The sequence below is a fragment of the Pholis gunnellus genome (genome assembly GCF_910591455.1).
Source record: "Pholis gunnellus genome assembly, chromosome: 17".
NCBI classification, from domain to species: Eukaryota; Metazoa; Chordata; class Actinopteri; order Perciformes; family Pholidae; genus Pholis; species Pholis gunnellus.
The window spans coordinates 4075564-4090927 of NC_136544.1; the positions used below are offsets into that span (position 1 = coordinate 4075564).

Here is a 15364-nt window from a genome sequence, read left to right on the forward strand (position 1 = left end):
CACACTTAAACTGCATGGGCCTATCATGAAGTGGGCATGTCTGTAAAGGGGAGACTTGTGGGTATCCATAGAACCCATTTTCATTCACATATCTTGAGGTGAGAGGTCATGGGACCACTCCAAAAATGTAGCTGGATTTTGGATTGAACAATGGATTCATTAGGTCGTCAAGTTTCATGTGATAACACTATCTACAGCCTCTGAGAGACATTGGTGGATTGATAATTAACTCTCAGTCACTTGGTGAATCCATTAATCAATGCTGCACTTAAACAGTGTGGCCAGTGTTCAGACTGAGCTTCACGTGTTTTCCAAAGGCACTTTTACAGTATAAATAGCGGACTATTTATTGATAGGAATATCGCGGAGAGCATAAAGGGCATAAAGGACCAGTCATGATCAGTTATGCTTCATCACAGGGTCGCTCAGGGTCAGTACATCCTGACTTTAACTTAGATCCCTGGGCGGACTGGACCTAAATAAATACAGGGCATAATAAATGTCAAACCTCCGCGTAATCTGACCAATCACAAGCCACCTTCTAACCGAAATCACATATGAGGACATTGTTGATGTATTTGTGGTGTCTCTCGGTGTAGATGGTTCCTGTCTGTCAGTTAGCTAGTTATTAGCTAGCAGTTAGCTGGTTAGCTATCTCGCTATTGCCAGATTGGTGGTGCTTGATTTACTTTATCTTTTTTTTTATATTGTATGGTGAAGTGTCGACCTTTGTGTTCCCCCCCGATTGGCAGTGAGAGTAATTACAAAAACACTGTGGAGGAGAGGCTTATCTCCATGGAAACCGTTATTAACTTAAGCCATTTATTTCGACCAACCATGGAAGAAATAACCTCTATTTCTGCTTAGTACTTGTTGTGGAAGTCCCAGATATCCCGGGAAACTAAACGTCTTGTCTGGGCTCATAACATAGTCTGGAGTCGCTCTGTGGATTTCATCGAGGTGTATTCACTGGGACTAGCTTGTTTACTACAGCTGTATGAACCCAAAATAAACAATTTCGCTGTGATTTAATTGCAATAAACGGACAAATAGGGATGCCGAAATAACTACATAATGACGCCGATTTGTAAAAAGTCTGAATTCATGTTTTGTTAGTCCTCTCCACAAGACGACAAACAAATACGTTTTAAAATACTTGTTTTCTCAATGGAGCTCAGATCGATCGGTGCTAGGCTATGCTAACATTGTAGCAGCTCCATCAACACTCACAATAACGTCATATATGTGTAAATACGGCAGCGTTGTTTTCATTGTTTGTAACATATGGTTTACACACACACATTTATACACATAGTTTCGTCCGGTCTCTACTAATATGAGGTATCGTAGAGCTCTGGGTGAACACCTACTGCTACTATATTATTTTCCTCCATAGCAGCAGGACGTCAGTGACGACAGGAGAATCTCCACGCTGATAGGCTTTTGTGACAGACAAGCGCGAGTTAAAATATTTTCAACCCACGCGAATGGGGTAAATTTCCACGCAAAAATGTGCGTTTACTCACGTCCATTCGTGCCTTTGCATTGACTCTGTGAGAGCCGCTGATCAGCTAAAGTCTCAAGTGTCATGCCAACATATAATTTGTGTAATGTCAACAGAAAAATAACTGCTGACTACTTTGTTAATCAATCGAGTCATTTCTCAGACAAAAAAAGCCAAAGAGTCTTTTAGTTCCAATTCTCAAATGTGACAATTTGCTGCTTTACTTTGTCGTACTATGATAATAAACTGAACAACTTTGGGGTTTTGAACTTTAGCCTCTGGGCTGAAGGAAATTGTGCTGGGCATTTTTCATAGAGCAGGTGAAGAGAGGCCAAAACGCCTCCAAACATTCCTGTCACGACAGATCCCCCAAACACACTTAAGGATTTCAGTCAGGATCTGGTGCATCCTTAAACTCCGCGAAAAACAAAGGATGACTTAATTAGCTATTCAGCTCACATCAACACACGCACACGCACACGCATACGCACGCACACACACACACCTGGTGTCATTTCTTCCACACAAAGCTTCACTTTGTGGTTCTTATCAATCAGCTTCCCCTGCCTTTGTGTGTGTGTGTGTGTGTGTGTGTGTGTGTGTGTGCGTACATGTGCGTTTTCAATGAAAACAAACACACCCAGCTACATTCCAACAGCTTTTTGCAGGCGCACAGAGGTAGCCTTGTAAAGGCCTTGGCACAGTCCAGTATGTGTGAGTAAACGTGAGATGCTGGACAACCCAGCTACTTAATCAGGTTCTCTAGGCTGTGATTGATCATCGATTACTCTTTATCAATCTGTTGTGCTATAAGCTTTTTAAAAAGTGTTGAAATCACATGGCATTTCTGTTGGAAGATCAAATGTGGGGGATGTTTTATTATTATTTTTTTACAAAATGACGTGCTGCGGGGGCAGGCTGGAGACTTGCTGGGTGCCGGAGAAGGTTTGTGCTCTCATGATGTCAACAACCAGTTTTTAAATTGTGTAACCGCAGCCAACGTGCCCAGGCAGGGAGTCTCAGCTCACTGGCTCAGTTACCTGCAGCAGAACACTGCCAGACAAGTTGCAGCCATCATGTCACTTTCTCTCTCATTCTCCTTTCACATCACATTCTGTCACGTTGAATCCGTCATGGATGCTTTTAGCACGTCAACCCATCCATCCACCATTAAAATATGGATTTGCAGATATGCGTAGTGTGACAGTTACAATAGTATGTTTTTATTCCATGATTCTCACATGGCTGTCAAACACAATGCTCTGAGAAAATACCAGAATAAATACTTCTTGCAACTCCAATCCAGGTGTGTGTATTTCATATCCCTGCCATACTGCCAGGAAGTGGTTTGTCTCCTGTACAGCATGGTTTAGAGGCTGTAGTGGTTCAAGTTGCTTAATAGATAAATATGAAAATACAATTGTGTAAACATCTGCCAAGGCTCAACAGTCGTTTCTTTCAATAAAAAATTCTTTCATGTTTTATAAATGATATACTGTTATACTTAAGTTTCATTTTTAATTTGTTGTCATTTAATTTGTTGTCATTCATAAAGTAGTTAGTATTAGTAAAATATTTGAATGAATGCAAACAATAATTTTATTTTTCAAATGAGTTGTTTTATTTCTAAATCCTGAAAAATGTCCATAAATAAGGTATTGACATTGTGGCACCTTGTTTTTTTATACAATATATATATATATATATATATTGCTTGATCTATGAAAGCTTAACTCCTCACATCACATTTCCATTTGATGTCCTGGATCTCATTGCAGTCTTACTTTTGCCTGTAGTTCAGTGAGCGTATCTATATGTTAACAGTGACAGTACCCTATAAAGAGATGAGACAGAGGTAGAGAGGGAGGCCGCTAAAAGATGTGAGCCAGTGCAAAGCTAGTTTCAAAGCAGAAGCCAGCAAAACAACCGAATCATTATGACTGAAATGGTTAGCAACCGATTATTCCGCTTCATCTTCAATAAATATAATGTCTCTGTATGATTTGTTAAAGATAAAATTAGGACAAGTGATTTAATCGGTGTAACAGCGATTAGAAACCACATGACTGAGACAGTAGTGATGCTTTGTGTGCGTTCTGCGATACTGAACAAAAAGGTTTTCCGAACGAGACGACAGGTAGTTGCACATCAGTGGCAAACGCTGGTTTGGCATGATTCGCTAGGCAGCTAACGGTAACAGTTACCTTGCTAGTAAACAACGCCGTCTTGGGCCACGGGTCCACTTTTAGCTGCACTGTGGCTAAAGAGGTCAGTGGTTAAATGTTTTAAGGTCCAAAGAAATGTAAAGAATTCCTTGCCCTGAAATAAAACCTGTTCCTCTTCATGATCTTCTGCCGCCTGCATAAGTGGACATTGATCAATATTATGAACCCAGGACAGTTGGTATCTTTTAATTACGTAATACAACTGGAGAAAGTGAGGCTGAATAGGTTTAGTGAGGAAGTATGTGTGCGCTGCTATCTACCATACCATAGCAAGCTAAAAGACAAAAGATTAAGAGAGGAAGGAAATGATTGAAAAGACGCACTGACTTCCTTCTCCTTTAACATCACACACACACACACACACACACACACACACACACGGGTTGATTTCACCACAGTATTTCCTGCTGACTCTAGCTCAAACTGTGTGTGTGTTCATTTGAACACGTCTTGATTTAACACAAGCTTTTTTCTGTACTCGAGTGCTCGTTTCTCCTACAACCCACCAAACCCTCCCTTCACTGCGGCAGTCAGCTGGTTGAGCTCTGTGCATTGTGAAACATGCCTCAACACGTCATAGTGAAGTCATCTTGTTGACACCACACTTCCTCAGTGAGAGAGATAGGATGCAACATAATAATGTACGATGTAACAGAAGAGATAAGAACAGGAAATTTCCTGTTCCCTAACTAAAGCCCAGTATTTCATAGTCTGTCACAATTAAACCGGCATTCATTCGAGGATGAATCTGAAAATGTATGGTGACACCTTTACACATATCAACCATGAAAACATACAAGTTCATGCTCCCCAGAGGATGTCAGACCATTTACAAAACCTCACTCACCTTGATTAGCCCAGTGCTGAATTGAATCTTCCTATTTGGTGGCACGGGTTCCTCTTCCTCAGGTAGACCCGCGATCTCGGAGCAGCTGGTCTCCGGCTGATATGCCTCCTCATCTTCCTCATCCTCCTCGTCGTCGTCGTCTAGCTGGCTGCCCCCAGAGTCCTCCTCCCCATGCCCGCTGTACGCGCTGATATCCACCAGGTCGCCCTCCGAGTAATCCTCCTTCCTCGAGCCATCCTCATCGTTATCCTCCTCCTCTTCCCTCCTCTCAGAGTCCCCTCCTCTCTCATCCTCCTCCGAGGAGGGAGAGGAACCTGGACGCTCTTTTTCACCATTTTCCAGCGAGGCATGGACGTCCGCCTGCACCAGCCGGGCTCCGGCCTCAGAACCCCTGGTGGAGCCGTCTTGCTCATCAGCCTGCGGTTCGTGCTCTGGGGCAGGCACCGTACTTGAGCCCCGGGCTTTAGTCGCTGCTGGCTGGGCCTCCGACTCTGGCTTGACTTCCGAAGAAGAGGAGCACGATGAGGAGTAGGAGGAATTGGGGAGCTGGTCTCCTGACTGTCTGAACCCTTCCTGCTCCTCGCTGTCCATAGCTTCTCCTATGCTCCTCTCTAGAGTCTCTTCTGGTTGTTCTGCTTCCTGGGTGCTCACACCGCTTGCTGCCATCTCCTCGCGGTCCTCCTTACCTAGAGGGAGCACCTTCCCCTAAGAGAGAGAGAATCATTTCATCAATTCATAGTTTTTTCCTCCAACAAGCTTCCTTTACTTCTACCACAGTTTCTAATTTCTTGCATTTTTAAAAAAAAAGTTAATCAAAGTCTTCTCACCTTCCTTCCGGTAGCCTCTGTTCTGGCTGGAGGTTTGGGCTTTGGTGCTAGGGCAGGGCCTGACCGACGTTGGGGGAGGTGGAGATTGTTTTGCGGTTCGGTCTTCTCGAACACGGCACTGAGCTGGCTCACGGTGGGGCTGACGGCATCACCGGGCCCGACTGAAGCTGCAGCAGCGGTAAGAGTCGCGGGAGCCGGAATAGGGGCAGGAGCCGGAAGAGGAGCAGGAGCCGGAAGAGGAGCGGGAGCTGGGGGGTCGTCCAGTCGGTCCAAAGCCTCAGTGGAGCCGTTAAAGCGAGCCACGACATCTAGACGGCTGTCCTGGAAGCCCGATGCCCGCTCTTTCTTCAGCAAGATCCGGTTGGTGGCGGCTTGCTTCTCCTGCAGGAGACAACAGTCAGTCATGGTCTTGAACCAGAATAAGAATGAACAAGTAAGTAACACGAATACCCTTCCCACCTGTAGAGTCCGCTGCTCGAAGATCCTCCTGGTCTCCTGGAGTTTGGAGAAGCCCCCACCCTCTCCACCCGGTTTAGAGTCAAAGCGGTTGACCCTCTCTGAGACCGTGGCCCCCAGCTTGAGCAGGGCACTGTGGTCGACGTTCTCATTAAGGCTGGATGCCCTCGGTAGGGACAGTTTTACCGCCTGCTCTACTACACCTGCCAGTGACAAAAAAGTTAATTGTGAAGGTTGTTAGGAGCAAAAAGGGAAAGTAAGAGAGGTTTGTCAAAGAAAACATTCCAGTTTCACAGCACTTAGGTCGCATCGGATTTCGGGGTAGTGATATTGCTGTCTTCCCAGATCTCAGCACAATTGTATCATAACTAATAGAGATGATTGCCAAAAATACATGAAAACTGAAATTTGTTGGTTTCCTTTGCGTAAAATTGTAAAAACATTTTAAAAAGTAAATACAATTATTTTAATTTACATGTTTTTGTCTCTCCTTGTCTTTATACTGATGTTGAAAAAGCTCAAATGATAACTGAAAATTCTAATTATGGGGTTGAAGAGGTTTTAAACAACAAAAGCATACAATACTCTTCAGCTTTTTTGGGGGTTTGACCTGATAAAACCGCTAAGGTTAATTCATTATTACCTAAATAAAAGTGGTCCTCAGTGGGGCTATTATCTGCTGTCCATTCATTGCACAATGTTGTATTTAAAACACTCCTAATAATAACTTTTCTTATCTGCTACTCTTTTGCTGAAATGATATTGAAAAATGTTGCAGAGTTAGTCAGCTGTAGCTAGATAACTTTAGCTACTTAAGATAACGTTAGCTAGCTGCTGTCACCGGCTGACTGAGGCTAAAGCTAACAGGTCCTCACCAGTTAATGATCAATGTAGAAGACATGGAAGTAAACGAAGCAGCATTGTTCTTGTATTGCGGTGAGGAGCTGGTTAGTTCTGGTAGCATAAATGTAATGTTGGAAACGCATAACCTTGTAACTCCCAAAAAAACATCTACATAGCTAATAATGCGCTAACTTTTAGCCTTAGAAGTGGTTACAAAGCAGGTAGTAAGCTAGTTAGCCAGACATGCTAACATTTGCAGCTTACATTCAAGCAGATACACACTGTTTAATTAATTCCGAACCTGTTTTTTAAAAGGCTAAAAGATACTAAATATTGTTCTTTTTACAGCCACTTACACACTGCTTCAACATGTGGAATAATCCAAAGCGGGACAGGCCTGCCTTGCCTCATAACAATAGTTAAGCTATTTAGATAATTGGATTGTCTGTTCAGTGTCAGGGGTTAGTGAACGGTCAATTCCATACATAGCTCCACCCAACTCCAGCCTGACTACAGGTCTAATCAGCCATAGTAATTTAATACCTGTGTGGGTGAGTAGGGCCTTCAGATTAGAGTTATAATGTAAGTAGTGGGTAACAAAATGGTAACATATTAATGAAAATAACCATTCATCATCATTGACTTCTCCTCACACGGTACATTCTAAAGGCTTTGACAAAAATATAACAAGGGAGGTGAATTACCAATCATATTGGCTCCGTCCTCCTCGTCGCCAGGAGACTGCATCTGCATGAACATGTTCTTGATGCGGTGAACATTTGACCCGTATTTCCGGCCCCTCCCAGTCGGGCGGGGCAGAGGAGCGGGTTTGGAGGCGGGGCCGCCGCCTCCGTTCGCGGCATTGTTGAGGTGGTCGGTGGCCTTCTTGAGCGCTGCCAGCCCTGCCTCGTAGGCGTTGCGGTGGGGCGAGGGACTCCGCAGGTTTGAGCTCCCGCTCCCCCCACTGCTGCTGCCAGCGGAGGTCCCGTTGCCCCCCGTGGCCTTCGGGGGTTCGGTCTTCATCATGTTTGGTAAATCAGATGCCCACCGGTGAACAGCAGGTCAGCAGGGACGAGGACCGCAGCATCCTGGAGCTGTTTGACATTCACCTCCTGAAGCACACGGAGAGACAGATCGATGGGATCTAATCAATCATAACAGAGTTCCAAGATGAGTAACCACAACCCAAAAGCATGGTCTATGAACTTTTTCCTTTGTCTGACGTGCAACCAACAAACCCAAAGTATTATATTCTTGATGATATAAAACAAAAAAAATGAAGATATTCAATCTATAATATAAAAGATAAAACAGAGAATCAGCAAATCCTCACATTAAAAAAGCTAGCACCAGTGAATGTTGGGCATTTTTGCTTGATGGAAACAACATTTTTAATCAATTTATTTTCCATCAATCGACTAATCAAATGAATTATTCACGTTAGAACATTATCCGCATTCAAAATGACATTCAACTTTGATATGACTGCAGTTTGTCTCTGAGCTGTTTTTGAACTAACACTTTTAAAACTGAAACTGAAAAGAGATTTGAACCAGGAACGTCGTGGTTCTCGGTCAGCGCCTCAAACCAGTGGGCGGTGGGCCACCTTAAAGGGCCACTCCACCAATTTTACACACAAAGGTCAGTTTACTTGTCATGAGGAGTAGTACTTAGCAGTACATTTATAGTATTAGGCCTGTCCTCCAAATAAATTCTTAGCCGACTTACACTCATAAATAAATAAGTCATTCTGCATGAAAAAGGGCAAAAAAATGACTAAGACAAAAACAACGGATTAGTTGATTGAGAGGGGGTAGCCCTGTTAAGTATAATTTATTTTGTGGCTCTGGAGTAACTTTCTCAAAACCATCAGCAGGGTTATCTTGGATTTTGGCTGGAGACTTCAATGGGAAACCTGCACTCCAGCCCGAACAAAAGATAAAGATCCCATTGTGTTGCACTCCAGGAAATGTAAAATGCCGTATCTCTGCCTCTCAATTTTGATCATTTTCATTCTGTAAGTGCCCCCAACTTGGAGCCAACTCGCCTAAGTGCCCCTTTAAGTTTTTCATCAATAATCGAGCATCAGCGGAAAATGACCAATCCAGTGACAGTGTTGCCAATGATGACATCGCTGTGTATTTCATAACACCCACATGGCGCTCCGGGAGCTGTCAAAATAATCCAATTAAAATGCTGACGCACTGTGACCTCACCTCACTTGTCGCGTGTGTGTCTCCAATGCTGCCGCTCTGAACGCCAAACCCACTTTGTGACAAACTCAGCGCATGAATACAGAGCCCCCCCGTGTGGTCCCCAGATATCAAGCTGTTTTTCTCATGGTCGCGATCCTATTAACCGGCTGATTGCGTTTGCAGTCTGTGCGGTCAGATCTGCGCGACAGTAAAGTGTGATGTTTTCATCGGGCTTCATTTCTAGTTCTACATCTTACGACAACGCTAGCAACGAGACGTTGTGAAACACACACAAGTACTAAATTGGTTGTAAGCTATGACCATAAAATCTCAAAAATGAAATGTGAACATATAGTATGTAGAGGTCTCAAGAAAAATGTTTATTTCACCACGAACGATAATTTGATAATGCAATTTTGAGACGAGCTTACAACACTCAAGAAAGCAAACTCAGCAGAAAAAAAGACTTTAAAGGAATAATTCAACATTTTGAGAAATAAGCTAAGTCGCCTTTTTGCCATAGAGTTAGATGGATACCACTCAATGCCACTGTAACAGTTCTGTAAATAGGAAGATACAGCCGGCAACTGGTTAGCTTAGCTTAACAAAAAAATGTGAATACAAGGAAACAGTTAGCCAGGTTCTATACAAAGTAAGGGAAGAAGGTGAAGCAGATTTGAACCAGATTGTATTTCACCAGTGTTTCTGATCCATGGTCGACTGCATATACACGGTGGTTATGTCAACGCAAGTCGATTAACACGCCTATTTGGAAATTATCTCCGCTTAGTGTATTTCATCGATGTTTCTGACTGCAAGTAACTGCGTATTGGGTTTGTTTTTCAGGGGCGTACCTAGTAATTTGGGGGGCCAAGGCAAATGCCGTCTTGCTTTACTTTTCACCCTTTCTATGACTGGGAATGTTGGTATTGGCAGTGGTAGTAGAAGAAGTACTGAAAACTTATTTTCTGAAATTAAACTATTAATTGTGAAATGATTAATACGGTTCTCAAGAAAGCTGTAAGCAGCAACACCGCTGGCAAAAGTATTCAGCCCCTTTCTGAACAGGCTTGTTATAAACGGCCGCTGCACTAGTACTAATAACACAATGATCTAGCTGTTTGCCATTTTATGAAACATAAATGGGTTTTGCAACTCAGGTGATTACTTAATCGAATGTGGACTGAGCCAGAGGCGTATCTCTGTTTTTTCTTCATTCCAGCAGACTCAGACTGTGGGCTTTGTGCGAAAATTCACAGCTGAGGTGTGAGGTTTCTGATATGAACATTGTCACAATGATACAGCGTGTTCTTCTTTCGACGCTCCTCAATAAGTGTACAACAAACACAATCTGAAGTCGTCTGGTCGTGTACAGTCTTGCCTTGTACTTTGTGTCTGAACAAGCCAAAATACTGGAGTCGAATTTTCCACCCCGGTTAGACCAAAGAGACCCAAATGAGGGCGCCCTGCAACAGCCTTGTGTGATGTCACCACTAATTGATGGTGTGTTGAGTTGTTCCTCATCAAGCCATAATAAAGAGTTTCGCCCCGAACAAGCCGGTACATAACAGTAAAAACTTTCCATTGGCTTTTCAGATCTGTGGTTGTGTCGGGATGAAAAGCCAGTGCAGCAGGGAGCACATGTTGCACCATTTGACATATACAGTATGTAGGACTGCAACTATTTTCCTCATTGATTAATCTGGCAATTATTTTCTCAATGAATTATTGATTCATAATTTAGTCTATAAAGGGGCAGAAAATAGTGAAAAAAGACTAAGAGTCTACAGCCATGCTAGCCGCTCTGTGAGGCTGTCCATTAGCACAGCAGTGCTGTGAGCTAAATGATAGCATGTGCTCAAAGACAATGCTAATATTAGAAGACATCAGTAGGTATAGTTTTTACCATATTCACCATCTTAGTTTAGCGTGTTGACATGCTAATTAGCACAAAACAAAAAGAAAGTACAGCTGTGGCTGTACATGAGTTCTGCCGGTATTTGGTTTCAAAGAACAAATTACAGTTTTACCTGATAATGGTGCTAAATAGATAAAGGCGCTAAAAACGGAATTCAGAGCATATGTATTGCCTCCCCGCGGCTCTCTACAGGGAGACAGCTTAGCCAGTCGCTAGCAGCTAACGGTGCTAACAGCACGAGCAGTACCAACAACGGCAACAGTGCTGACAGAGCTACCGCGACCGTCGTGTGAGTGCAGAGCGGCGGCCATTAGCTAGCTAGTGGGGCTCAACAGAGAGACTCAGAGAGAGAGCACAGGGAAGCTCAGGTAAGAACACAGAGGGAGAGAGACATCATTCTCTGCTCAGGTAGACATTACTCCACTATATCTTTACATTGACAATAGTTGTTTAATGCTATATTAATGCTCTGAATCTCGTCTAGAACCTAAAAGGCATCACCACAAGTTATTGCAGGGGGGGAACATGCACCAGATTTTGTGGCAATTCTTTTAACTCATTAAAAGAACGTTATTTTGTCAAAAAATAAATAAAAGTTCAACCAAAAGATTTCTGTCATAGAGCTAATTCATACAATTTATAAGCTGAAACTATCAAATTTGCCATTTTTACTTTCAAAATGACAAAAAAGAAAAAGAAACATTTATTTATCAAAATAGTTGACAATCAATTTTCTGCCGGTCTACTTCACATTTCAGCTTCACTTTCAATGCCTCCTAAGAACTAATCTTAAGGGTTAGGGTGTAAAAAAATATGCGTCAACATGCATCCGAACTGAAAGTGGATTAAAAAACATGTCGGTTCATGTTGCTGTTTGTGTGATAGCGTGCATCCTTTCCCATGGCAACGCTGTTGACAGACGCTGCGTTGTTACAGATTGTTGGGTCAGACTTACATAAGATGAAATAAAGCGTTGTTGAAAACGGTGCGTTCTGGAGATCCGTTTATGTCCCTGCCTGGGCCCACACTGACTCCAGATTAAACAGCTGATCACGGTGGGAACGAAACACACACACACACCCACACACACAGTAGGTCTTGTGACACTGTCTTGCCAAATAGTAGATTCTCACACACTGATCATGTGAACTTATAAGCAAGCAAATCCAATGTAAAGCGAATAACCTTTTCAGACGCCTCTAGAAACACACACCCACACACACACACACACACACACACACACAGAGCTAATAGTGGTCCTGGCCTCTTTTTCCTGTCGTTGTTGAGGCCAATCTGGTGGCTCCTGGTCTCATTGACAAACACACGTATAACATAAATAAACCCGAAATGCACAACATAGACAAACATAATCTGTCTCCATCTGACCAGATTTCATTTTACACTCCACCCCACCCTTTCCAGGAACGACTTCATCTGCCTCCTGCTACCCCTAATCCTTTGCGGTTCAGGGGTTTGCTTCCTGTCCTGTCATTTGTTCTGGGTCCTCACTCCTTACTGCTCTTTGGTTGTGTCCTTTAGAAAGACACCGTCGAGCATCTTGGTGCCATCAATAAGGACACCTGAGGACACGATGTGGAGTTCACGTTTCTTTTTATAAAAACCTGAGTCCAGACAAGTCGTTTTACAATTTGCTTCTCCTTCACCCGTTAACACACACACACACACACACCGATGGCGGCGGAAGGCCACGCAAGGTTGCAAGTTGCTCCATGACAATCGGGAGTAACTCTGGGGTTTCGTTGTCTTGCACCAAGGACACTTTGACGTGCGGACAGAAGGAGCCGGGGATCGAACTGCCAACCTTGCGATTAAAGGGACGAGCAAATGTAAATTAAAATGTAAAAAACAGACGTTGGTCCTTTAAAGGATGTTGTGCTCCTCTATTCTATTTTGTAACCAGATTCAAATGTAGTGCATCTACCGAGAAAGATACCTTCCTCCTCCTCCTCCCACAAATGTTACACAGGCACACACACACCTAAAATAAAACCATTGCAGCCCATCCACTGCCTGCCTGCACCAATAATCCTCAGCATATGGAGGTAAATGACTATTGATTTGTAATGTATTGGTGGGAGAACAGCCCCTCCTTTCACTAAATACACACACACAAACACACACACACACACACACACACACACACACACACACACACACACACACAGCCTAGCCGTGTGTTTGACGTGTGTAGTAACGTGTTTGGGGTGGTTCGTCTGGCAACAATGACCTTCATCCCATACTGTAGGACTGGAGATCTGTGCAGCACGTCCGTGGTCGTGTGTGTGTGCGCGCATGATGGCCAACGCGGTCCCGACTGAGACGGACACTCGCAGCCTTCTGCTGTAGATGCTTCTGCGCTGACATAAAAATGTGCTTGCCCCGTTCAGACACGAGTAATAATGAGTCCTTAAGTCTCCGTGCCCGCCACAACGTCTCCCGTTTATGTCCGTGTGCGTCACGCGCACTGTTCAACAGAAGCCACATTATAGCGACGACAATGACTCCCGTCTGTTCGCCCCACAATCCCTGCATCTGTCGAGGAGGAGACTCCCGGGCCTGGCCTGGTGCGACAACGGTTTCTGGCAGACGCAGACACACACACACACACACACAGTGCGTGCTGCTGCTGCTGCTGCTGCTGGCTCGAGAGAGGCTTTGTTGGCATACTCTCACGACATATGCTGCTAGCGCCGAACTTCCATCGAAAAACGTAAAGTCTTCATTGTGCCGTTGCTTTCGTAGCACTACATGTACCGTAACCAACTACATGTTACAGCTCCTGCGAATTACTACACGACACTCGTTAATTCGGCGTGTAGGTAATACAAAGAGCAACGTTTACTTTACGGTTTACGGTTATAACCTAGTATTTGTTGTTCGCGTGTCGTCCCACTACACCCCCCCCCACCCCCTTCCGTCAAAATACACCTTATCGTAAGGCGACGCGCGCTGCGCTCGCGCATCAAGATTCGATTCTAACTTAAACAGGGTTTGATACGTCACTCGCGCGCCCGAAATTGTCAGAAGACATTTGGGTATCCAACGAATTCTTAGTTCGCATCCTTTAGAGGTGTTCACTTCAACATCTAAGCACGAGAGTTTAAAACAGCAAGATTTTTAAGGGAGTTCGGCGCGACGTTCTTTCTGGGAAAGAGACGAACGAGGCGCGCGCATTCCGGATGTGTTCTTTTTTTCCCCCTTTTTTCCCTGCTGCGAGTTATCACGCCGATTAAATGCAGCACATACCGACAATTACACTGAGCAGTTACGGTTGTGTCTGCGTTATAACGTGTGACACGCGGCCGGTTTAGGACCCGGAGGCGAACGGACGACGGGCCCTCGCTGGGTGTCTCGTCTGTCTGCTGCTCTGCGTCGCTTCCTTCCTGCAGCCTCTCGTCTTTCACAGACGAACGGCAGATTTTTTATTTTTATTTCTTTTTTACAGCAGATTAATTAAACCGCGCTAAAGCCACGCGCCGCCATCCATACCTCGTATTCCAGTTAGTCAGAAGCAGCAGCCCCGGTGCCCGTTAGGATCCGTAGGGGAGACAGTCCATTGTCCTGCTGCAGGCTGCTGCTGCTGATTCCTCCTGCGAGAGAACAGACTGAGTGCCAGCCTCCCTTCTGCTCCTCCCTCTCCCCCCTCCCTCCTCCATTTTCCTCCCTCTCTTCTCTGCTACTCTTTTGCGTCCTTTTCCTTCATCCGCTCCCCCATTCCAATTTCTGTCTTTTTTTCCAATCTCTTCAACTTTACACCCTTTCCTTTCTCCCTTCCTCTTTTTTTTTTACTTCCTCCTTTCTCCCCCTTTCCTCCCATCTCCTCAGTCTACCCACATAGCCTCGTCCATCCTTTCCTCTCAGCCCAATCTCCTCCCCCCTCCTCACCATCAGGTGTATTAGAAGTAGTTCTCCCCCTCAGTAGATGCACATGGCCATCAGTTTAACATGTTTACCTCATTAATTCACCATTAATCCACTGACAGATGTTTTTCTTTTTACTGTCATTAAGTCACGTGCACAGACAGCCGATTGGCTTCATGTGTCAACCTCCACTTGCTCATTGTTTTAACTGGCTGGGTTACCTGTTTTTGGTGGCTGGCTGACTTTTAAAAAAAAGTCGTTTGGCAGAAGCGACAGGTCATTGAACGCAGCATTTCAGTTACAACATGGAGATTCAGTGACCTCTGCCGGCCAAAACAGCTATAACTACACTACCACCACCACTACTACTACTACTACTACTACTACCACTACCACTACCACTACTACTACTACTACTACTACTACTACTACCACTACCACTACTACTACTACTACTACTACTATAGATACTACTACTATAGTAGGTTAGTGGTGATGTGGAGTTGTGTTATGTTATGTTTATTTTATTTGATACGGACATCACAGTGGCATTAGAATTGTAACATACATTTAGGCACCAGGACCAGATGCACTGTGTTTAGTGTTTGTAGCTAAACGCTAATGTACATCACCTGTCCACAGACGACTTAGAAAAAAAGTTAAAATA

At 44.1% G+C, this 15364-nt stretch overlaps 1 protein-coding gene across 1 annotated transcript in view; it reads right to left on the minus strand.

Annotated features, from left to right (window-relative positions):
* Nucleotides 1–14424, minus strand: part of LOC306708874 (neurabin-2-like) — a 25124-nt gene extending 10700 nt beyond the window's left edge. Inside the window, exons 1-5 of the mRNA XM_079176834.1 lie at nucleotides 14326–14424; nucleotides 7407–7814; nucleotides 5863–6062; nucleotides 5404–5784; nucleotides 4577–5281 (exon numbers count right to left, since the gene is read on the minus strand). Coding sequence (XP_079032960.1) covers nucleotides 4577–5281; nucleotides 5404–5784; nucleotides 5863–6062; nucleotides 7407–7728 — 1608 coding nt within the window. The 5' untranslated portion in view covers nucleotides 7729–7814; nucleotides 14326–14424. The remainder of the gene's footprint in view (nucleotides 1–4576; nucleotides 5282–5403; nucleotides 5785–5862; nucleotides 6063–7406; nucleotides 7815–14325) is intronic.
* Nucleotides 14425–15364: the final 940 nt, after the last annotated feature.